This window comes from Pinus tabuliformis, chromosome 4_2 (genome assembly GCF_031772625.1).
Source record: "Pinus tabuliformis cultivar Carrire ecotype Pingquan chromosome 4_2, CPIR1, whole genome shotgun sequence".
NCBI classification, from domain to species: Eukaryota; Viridiplantae; Streptophyta; class Pinopsida; order Pinales; family Pinaceae; genus Pinus; species Pinus tabuliformis.
Window position 1 is genome coordinate 1,057,033,794 of NC_142304.1, and position 9,385 is coordinate 1,057,043,178.

The following is a 9,385-nucleotide window of genomic DNA, read 5'->3' on the forward strand; positions in this document are numbered from 1 at the left end:
GAGGTCGATTCTCAGCTGAAGATACGCAGCCCTAAGTGCCCTAACCGCAGGCCTGATCCGCAGCTATTGTAGAGCCCTCATCCACAGTCCAAACAAGGAGTCTTTAACGCTGTCATATCTGGCCCTTATCTGCTGTAAGGAGCAGCACTTATCCGCAACAAGTGTAAGGTCACTTAGCCGCAGTCAAGGAAGTTTGAACGCTGTCCAGAAGTGACCTGAGGCCTCAAGACGCTGTTAAGGAGTCCTAAACGCAGCCAGAATCACAGTAGATGACAGCGTTGTATCAAGGTCATGAATAGGCATGAATTCAAGATTTAACTAGGCCTGTTGGAAGAATTTATAAGCTACAGCTAGCTGCTTTGCTAGGCTGCAAGCCATAGCAAGCAGCTAAGGCTGTCCTGAGGTAACATTGCAGTGTGTATTGACTTCAGGTGGCAGCATGGATTAGGAGAGTCTCTCCTTGGTGGATTGCAGCCCTTGAAGGGGCTAGTTGTCTGACAGCGTGGAAGGTTACAAAGTTTCTCCTTGTGCCCTATCTAGAATTACAGGAGCAGGCATTCAGAGGAATATTGCTGCTGCATTGATGATCATCTAAAAGGATAAGTTACAGCACTCCTTGTGACTATTTGAAGTCTGATTGGTGCTGCATCCTAGAACAGTCATCATTATCAGAATGATGGACTTACTGCTGTTATACAATATCTGATTTGTATATTTGTATTCTCTCTCTCTCTCTGCTGAACTATTGAAGAATATAAGAAGAATTGATCAAGGGTTTCCCCACACTGGGGTTTGTCCCTGGCTGGCACTAAATCTTGTGTCCTCTTGTCTTGGCTTGTCATCTGATGTTTATGTTTATGTTCTATCTGCACTTGACTATCATTCTGATGTGATTGCTAATCTGGAATTGATTTTGAGCTAATATGAAAAAGTGAAGTAAATTGCTCTATGCATAGAACATTCCTAAAATTAACAGCATAGAATCAGGTGTTAGAGGGAAGGCATGTCAATAGTTTCTAGAAGGGATTTATTTGGGATTCATTTGATGGTTCTTTAGGTTGGGGGTGACTTTGCACTAAACTTATTTCATTTTATCTGTTCTTCATCATTGTATTATTTTTTTTTAAATTCATAATGGCAGTTAGTATGGGATGAGAGTTAGAATTTCTTGGAGTGAGAATTACTTGGCGATGGAGGATGAATCGTTTAAGGTGGCGTTCAGATTGGTATAAAATTATTTGGAGATCCGATTTTTCTATCATTATATTTTTTTGGTTTAGTTAAAATATTCTATTCCAGGCTTTTGCCCAAAATATTTCAGTATGATTATATCACTTTATATCTTTGGTGTTTTATCTCTTTCTATTATAATGATTCTTTATCTCCTATTATGTATCTCTCATTTTACAATATACAGAGTGTTTTGCTAATAAGGCCATACAATGACTTTAGATATATATATATATATATATATATATATATATAATGCAGTGTTAGAATAGATCAGGCAAAAACCTCCCAGCCACAACCATTCATCCCAAATGCACATCCTGATTGCTTAACGTGGGCTTTCCTAGCCTCCATCTCACTCTCATTACCCAGCTCCTAGAAAACTGATGTGCTATGGCTCAAGCAATTTGCATGAGAACCCGTCTTATGTCAGAGCCCATGATTTCATGTAGGAATCCATGAACTATAGTAAAGCCCAGTACTACAACTTAGCATACAAGCCCATTGCAAGATCTCAATCCTTACAAGAGACCCCACATTTCTATTTGTGCTTTAAATTGTCACAACTTACAACTGAGCCTTTAAATCTCCTACAGGCTCCACCAACCCACGGTTAGCCTTTCCAACCCACTGAATTTCAATGCCTGCTACTATCCAAAAAGTGGGCCAGCCTATTATCACATATGGACATGCAGATTCCACGCTCACTCTTCCTTCAAGAACTCAAAGAGCTTCTCTGCAAGGATCTCTAGAGACTACAAGTACTAACTATCATCCAATAGCATTCCTCCCGATGCTTCAGCACTACCTATACATGCATATACAAGTACACCTAAAAAGGTCTTACTTCCCATTCCCTTGTCTTCTTTATGGTCTTTTGTAAATTCCCCCTCTGCGACATTGAAAAGTCTTCCTTCGATCAAGCCTTGTCAACCTATGACCCATGGTGTTTGGACTGACATATGAGATGACTTGTTTGTGGTCTTGTTTCTTGACCTCTTGAGATGAACAAAATTGATTTCATTTAGTATTCTTGTCAAAATTTTGAAATCTTGAATCCATTTTTAGGGCGTTTTTTTATTGGACCTATTTGAATTCATTTCACCAATGAAGAGTTTGCAATCTCCTTTTGGGTTTTCTACAAAAGCCTCTAATCCAATCCTTCCCAAATTATTGTTTGATGTTCCTCTTTTCCATCTTTTACATACTATCCATTTTTTTGTTCCTCTTGTGACAGAAATCTACTCTATAATATCTAATTTTATGAACCAAATTCCATTCATCATTTGCATTCGCTTCTAAAAAAGCTTTTCGATTCACTAAATAAGAGATTCCAACATATAAAGGCTAGTCAAACTTCCCCCAAATTCATCCAGGTAGCCCAAGGGTCTATCAGAGTTTCTTTCCTTCATCCCGGTATTGTTAGGAAAGTAAGGCTTCCATGCTCCTACAACCCCCTAGGATCACATAGCTAGATCCTCTCACAGTACCTAACAATGATAACAGTGAGACAGTCTGTCGTTGCCCCATCCCCCCATTGTTCATCAAGATCAAGGGGGCTTTTGGTTGGACTTGGCAATTTGGCTAGCTGGACACTTATATATGCTACACTCTTTTCACTTTCTTCGTCTTGCTTTCAACATTATTTAAAAGCTGCTTTTGCACTCCCACATTGTGTTCATATCGGATGTATCCTTTAGTCCCCTTGACCTACTTTTGTGGTCATTTGTTGGATATTAATAAACTATCATATCTTTTCTAACTTTTCAACCCAATTGCAACCAACCATTATTTTGTTCTTTCAAAACTCTCCCTGCAGTCTCACAGGTGTGTAGCCATGCCCCTTCCCATGCACTTTTTCCTTTATTTTCTATCTCTAACTAAACCTCCCCTTACTCTCTCACCTAGCTGATTATTGTCTATTTCCATTACATTTTCTATGCCATTTAGAATCTCCTCCCCTTACTTCTTGTTGCATGTCCACCACCAACTTCTTCATTTTATTCATTTCGTTTTTGTTGTTATTATTGTTCTTAGTGCCCATAATTTTATCCAAAATTTTAAAATTTTGAATTCCTTCTAATATTACACAGCGCATGGGAGTTACATGCTTTCCTCTGTATATTGGCGCAGGCTCACATTTCTGGATGTGGTGCAGTGCCTGAAGGAGCCGCACCTGTTTTATGTTTTCTTTTTAGGTCCATGCTTAATGCCAATTGCTGTTATGATATTACTCCAGGTCTGCATAAACAAGTTCTTTCTCTGTCCACTGCGCTGCCGGTTGGATCACGGGTGGGGACAGGGTCGAAGAATCTGACGAAGGGTGGTCTGTCCTCTCTCACCATGGTTAAATCTTGTTTGGGTGTCGATGCCTCTGAACAAGGAGGTCGTGCTCATCATTCTCAGGTTGGAAAAGGAAAGGGTAGGGGATCGACTTCAGGCAAGCCTCCAAGGCAACGAGGCCAGAAATATGATGCCCAGATCTTGCAGGGAACAGTCCAGGCTTATAATAGAGGGACTCTCACCCAGGTTAAACAATTGATTTCGTCCTGGGAGGCGGAATTAAACCAGAAGGCAGAAATCAAACCTCCGACGGAGGATTGGAGTGGGTTGATTCTCAATCCTAGGCATACCCGCGGTCGTCTTACCTTGTACAAGCAGTCCATCCATCTCTTCTGGCTGATGAAGAGCATCGTTGCCAAAGCCATTATGTCCTATCCAGTTGCTTCTGCAAATCCTGACCCCGGTCTTCAGGAGATCCAGAAAGAACTTCAGCTGATACAAATGCAAATACAACAGCAGAATGCCCACCTTGGTCGAATTGAGCGTCACATTCCCTGTCTGCCGCAATCTGAACTGCCAGGCTCAAGTGCAAAAGACCTCGCTCTGGTGGAGTCATCTGATGAATAGATGCTGACAGATCATGTTTGATATCATTTTTTATTTTATGTCCTGATGTATATGCTGTTTTGAAATTTTGTTTACAGTTATATGGTATGTAGTTGGTTTCCAGACGTTAAGGCTATAAGGCCATGCTAGGTAGACTCAAACTGTTTAAATTTTGGATGGCCAACAGACTTAGTTTCCCGCCGGGCAGGTTGAGGCCACAGAATGCTTATTATGAGTGTAACCTGCTTGATGATTAGAAATGAATGAATGAAAGGTACTGCCAAGCTTACAAAAAAAATATTGCACAGCTCATCAAGGTAGCCAGTTTTCATATGGTATGCTTTTACTAGGGATAGGTGTTTAGCAGCCACATAACATTTCGATAGTCAACCCTTAGACAATGGTTTTCAATGTGCACGCATGATCAAGGCATGAGTGAGCAAGCATATTTTAATTTTTTTTCTAACAGCATTTTCATCTTTTATTGTTAATTCTACTTTTTATATATAATAATAGGCAAGTCAAACTTTTTAGCAAGTGCAAAGAAGTTCCATAACCATGGTTAGACCACCTACAAAGTGTAGGAAATCCTACAATCACCTTGGGGACAAAGGAATAGTTTTCTAATCACTGTTTTCATATTTATGTGATGAGGATTTTTAGAGTCTCAGAGTTTGGACTATCCACAGTGCTCATCACTGTTAGTAGACATTTTGAAACCCAAAGAGGTTCCATCATCAGGACATAAAGGTCAAGGGGCAGAGATGCAGCAAGATCAAATAAATACAAGAGGGAAGGGAGATTGAGGGAAATGCTGGCTGGAAGAAAAGAGAAGAAAAACCCTAGGCACAACCAGCAGCAACAGAGGACAAAAAGATAGCACAAGAAAATAAAAATAAAAATAATAAAAATGAAAATAAAAAGAAGGAAATAGTAATACGAAGAAATAAAAAGGAATATGATATAAGGATAAAAGAAATATGAAGTAGTAAAAATAAAAATAAAAAGAATAATAGTAATAGGTCCAAATAGGAAAGGAAAGAAAGACATAAATAAAGGACGAAACAAAAACAACGAAAAGACAAATAACAAGCACAATGACTAAAAAGAGAAAGAGAGAAGAGAAAGAAGAAAAAGAGAAACTAAAACAAAGAAGGGAGAGCAAGAAAGAAAAGCACAAACTACAACTATGTTTGAGCTACAAAACAGGGCACTGGGTATGGGAGCACATATCACAGATCAAGGACAGATTATTTACATAGCAATTAATCCCATAGTAAAACAAAACTAAGCATGATATAACAAGAACAAAAATATATTTCTACTTTAATTCAAACCAAAAATGCTATAAGAAACAACATCCATCCATACAATCACCATGGATCTAAGGAACGCCACAATCATCTTGAAGACAAACGAATACGTTTCTGATGGGCTAAAAGTATGTTTGAGCTGCAAGGCAGATTCTTTACAGAGTAGATTGATCCCATGGTAAAACGAAAGTTAAGCATGATATAGCAAGAACAAAAAGTTATTTCTAATTTAATTCAAACCAACAATGCGATAAGAGTCAGCATCCATTGATACAATTGTTCGGAAGAATCTTCCAGCAAAATGTACTTAAGAAGGAAATTAAGAGCAGTGAGGCAATAATGCAATATAGGAAAATTTTATCACGCCACCAGTTTACAAACTACAAGTCAACATTCATCATATTGCTTCTGCTTCTATTCAGCACCCCATTAGAAAAAGTGTGTTCACCTAGTTTCCAGGACATGGGAACACATGGGTTGAGAAAAACAGTCTTGGTACATATGGAGACACCCTTCACATTTTAGGGAGCGGCAAGTAGGACATCAAGATTCCTTGCATAGGTCACCCTGTCTCTAAAGTCATAAGATAATGAAATTTTAAAACTATGAAAACGTAAGTGATACATCTAATAGTATTTCATCAATCATCATGGTAGATGATACAAACACAATTACGTTATCCCTTATGGTTTTAGGGTTTTCATTTTTTGTTTCGACTTTTTTAATTTTTCAAGGCAACACACACAGGCACCCCTGATTTGAAAGGGGGGTGCTGGCGACCCCACACACATATAGCATCCCTTGATTCATGTGAAACATTTCACCCTATGTTTTGCTTTATGGAGGTGCTGTGAAACGTTTTGCAGCAAGTTTTGCCATCCCAGGAACATGGAGAGCACAAGGTTGCACCCCCAACTGTAAGGAGCACATCCATGTGTAACACTGAAAACATGCAATTATTTTCTCAAAAAAAATTGAAAAGTGACCATTTGCTTTAGCAAATCATTGTGTCCAAAATTGGAACATCATATGCTTTAGTCAGTAATGATATTTTCCACATTTAATCTATCAGTGTAAAGAGGTCAAAGAAAGTTAACAATTGCATGCAAATAAGGAGTATACAGATCACACGATGTAAGTTTGTCATTACTGAATAATGCCACAAGGAAACAAGATAAGTAAATATGACAAACCTTCTAGAGAGATAGAAAGAGGAGCCCTTTTTCACTGTCGGTAAAAGCTGCAGTGAAGACATGTTGGTGAAACTGACTATTTATTGTGATGCTGAAATAACTGGTCTTTATGAAGGAAAATCTCTCCAAAAGGCTTTATGAAACATGTGCCAGTGTTCTCAAAAGATATTCACATTGGAAATGTAACTCTCTCCAGTTTCTGCAGTCACAAAACCTCAGTCATGAATTGAGATCAATGTAATTCTGTTATGGGCAAAAAATGCTATGTGTAGAGACAGCAGATCAATGTAATTCTGTTATGGTTAAAAAAATGCTGTTTGTAGAGACAGCACAAAAGAAGAAAAAATAACCAGATAAAGCGTGAACATTATGATGATATTCTTCATTGAAAACTTAGTCCCCGTACAGTCAAAAACCATATAAAGATCTTCCTTGCTGCTCCAAATTCATATGTTCCTTACATCAATGCATATGCCATTTTTGCAAAGTAATTTGTACGCCTTTCTAGTGTCCATTCTTGATAATTAGCATTACTTGTTCCAACTCATGCTAAGCTATAATAACTATCTTGAAACACTCCAATTCAAACATTCTTACCTAAATGTGAGGAAAAGGAACCCAGTCTTTTTAATAGCATATGTAGTATTTTACTATGCATCATAAGTATCCAAACACTGCAAATTCTTACGTACTATCTATAGAGTGCTGACAATCGAATTGTGCCAATTAGAAATGCCCCACCTAGGTCAGATGGCACTAGACATAAACCGTTTTAATTAACAGGCAAAAGTGGAATCTGGCAAGTACCAGAAAGCCATTTTCATTCTCAGATGGTTGTGAAATAACCCAAAATGGAGAGCATACTCATGTAAGAGCCCGGCAACATTGCACATAGACTGGTATAATAAAGATTCCTCTCTTGGCTGAAGCAATGAAAACATGAACGATTTTGTGAACAGAAGAAAGAAGAATTCAGCGAGTGATTAAAGATCAGTTTCCCTCTCAGAAAGTCGTGAAAGAATCCAATAATCAATCACTAGAATGCACAACCATGTGAGAACCTAGCAGTGTGACACCTGGACTGATCCAATCAAGTTTCCCCTTTTGGACGAAGCAATGGAGACCTAAACCATTTTCATTAACAGGTAAAAATGGAATTCGGATGATGACAAACTATCATTTTCATCTCATAAGACTATGAAAGAACCCAGCACTCACTGGAAAGCATAACCAGAACCTAGCGGAACACCTAGATCCGTAAAGGCAAGATTGCTCGTTTGGCCGAAGCAATGCAGCAGATTGTAAGTTCATGTATGGTACAAACACAACATCAGCTTCAACACTGACAGCAGAATCGGAATGTTTTTATTTCATATCAAAATAGCTGCAGCAAATTGGAGTTTCTCTGTCTCAATTAGGTTTCACTTTACTGTGCGCTCTTGGTGCTCTCTTGGGTTTTAGGTTTATGGGATCTTTATATATATGTGTGTGGATGTATATATTAAGATACCTTGTCCATTAGATGAGAAGGACCAGATGATCAACCTTTCCCACTGAACTTGACTTTGAATTTACCAGAAGAACCACTCCTCGCCCTGCTCACTGATTTTGATTTCGAGTAGCCTATTTTTAAATTAATTCAAAGCTGCCCCACTAAATTCTCTACAAAGAATAATAACTCGGCGGATGGCCAAAAGAGACACCAAGATCTGAACACGCCGTTGAAACTGACAACTCATCTATACATCCTCTCCAAACCAAACCCGAGACTATAAATACACATATCTAAGCCCCGTTGAGGCCTGAAACCAAGACCGCATGCGTGGAACATCAAAGACCTAACTCGCGATATCTCAATTGGGTCATATATCCCCCACATACCCAGTTCTCCAATCAGAACTGTCAGCAAAACCCATATCCATTCCTGTCACTATGCAAACTGATTTGTCTTGAGTTAATGCAAAAGCCTTCAAGCAATATGCATGTATCTTCTACCCGAAACATTAAAAGGGTTTCTGCAATCAAACAATTCTGCTTTGATTCAAATTGAACCATACAATAACATAAATTTATGAGGGATTGAGATCTTACTGAAAGACATTGTATAATTTTTATGAAAAGTACCTCAGAAGGGAGAATTCATGAACGATTTCTGCAAATGACAAATCCTCCATCTTGACAAAGAATCAAACATATCTACTCTGTAGCTCTGGATATGCTCTCAATTATATACGTCTATATGTACGGAATTGACAAATAATTAAAGAATTCGTGCACGAGAGATGCTGATAACAAATTGAACATAATAACAAAAAAATTGAAACCAACACTGCAGAATCTGGAAACATGACTTTTGGAGCCCTGGTCGTTTCTCCCAATTACCTTGGTCTTTATTTATATTTTGCGGGCTCGGATAGAATCTTCCCCGTGTTAGAACGCGAACGCTGATGGCCGGTTGGCGCTTGCCCATTGAACCGCCTGCAGCCGGTACCCCGTTCTTTTCTCGACTAGAGCAGCACCAAAAGTCCCCCAACCCACGGTCTGAGTGGTGTTAATAAGACTCTGCTCTGCTCAGAGGGGTGCGTGGTAATCGTGGCAAGAATCTTCGGGTTTAATGATTGTAGCTTGCCGAAGATTTTGGTCCGATTGCGTGAAAGCTCCTGATCTACGAACTCTGCTTAAGATTCACTTTCCCAGATTAAAATATTTAGATTATAATTAAATTTTTAATTAAATATGTAAAATCGTATTAATATAATT

The 9,385-nt window shown here is 38.6% G+C and overlaps 1 protein-coding gene across 1 annotated transcript in view; it reads right to left on the reverse strand.

Moving 5' to 3' along the window:
• ABCD1 (peroxisomal ABC transporter 1) overlaps nt 1–9,001 on the reverse strand; it is a 263,688-nt gene extending 254,687 nt beyond the window's left edge. Inside the window, exons 1-3 of the mRNA XM_089424535.1 lie at nt 8,750–9,001; nt 8,136–8,640; nt 6,626–6,824 (exon numbers count right to left, since the gene is read on the reverse strand). Of these exons, the coding sequence (XP_089280661.1) occupies nt 6,626–6,687 (62 nt within the window). The 5' untranslated portion in view covers nt 6,688–6,824; nt 8,136–8,640; nt 8,750–9,001. The remainder of the gene's footprint in view (nt 1–6,625; nt 6,825–8,135; nt 8,641–8,749) is intronic.
• Nucleotides 9,002–9,385: the final 384 nt, after the last annotated feature.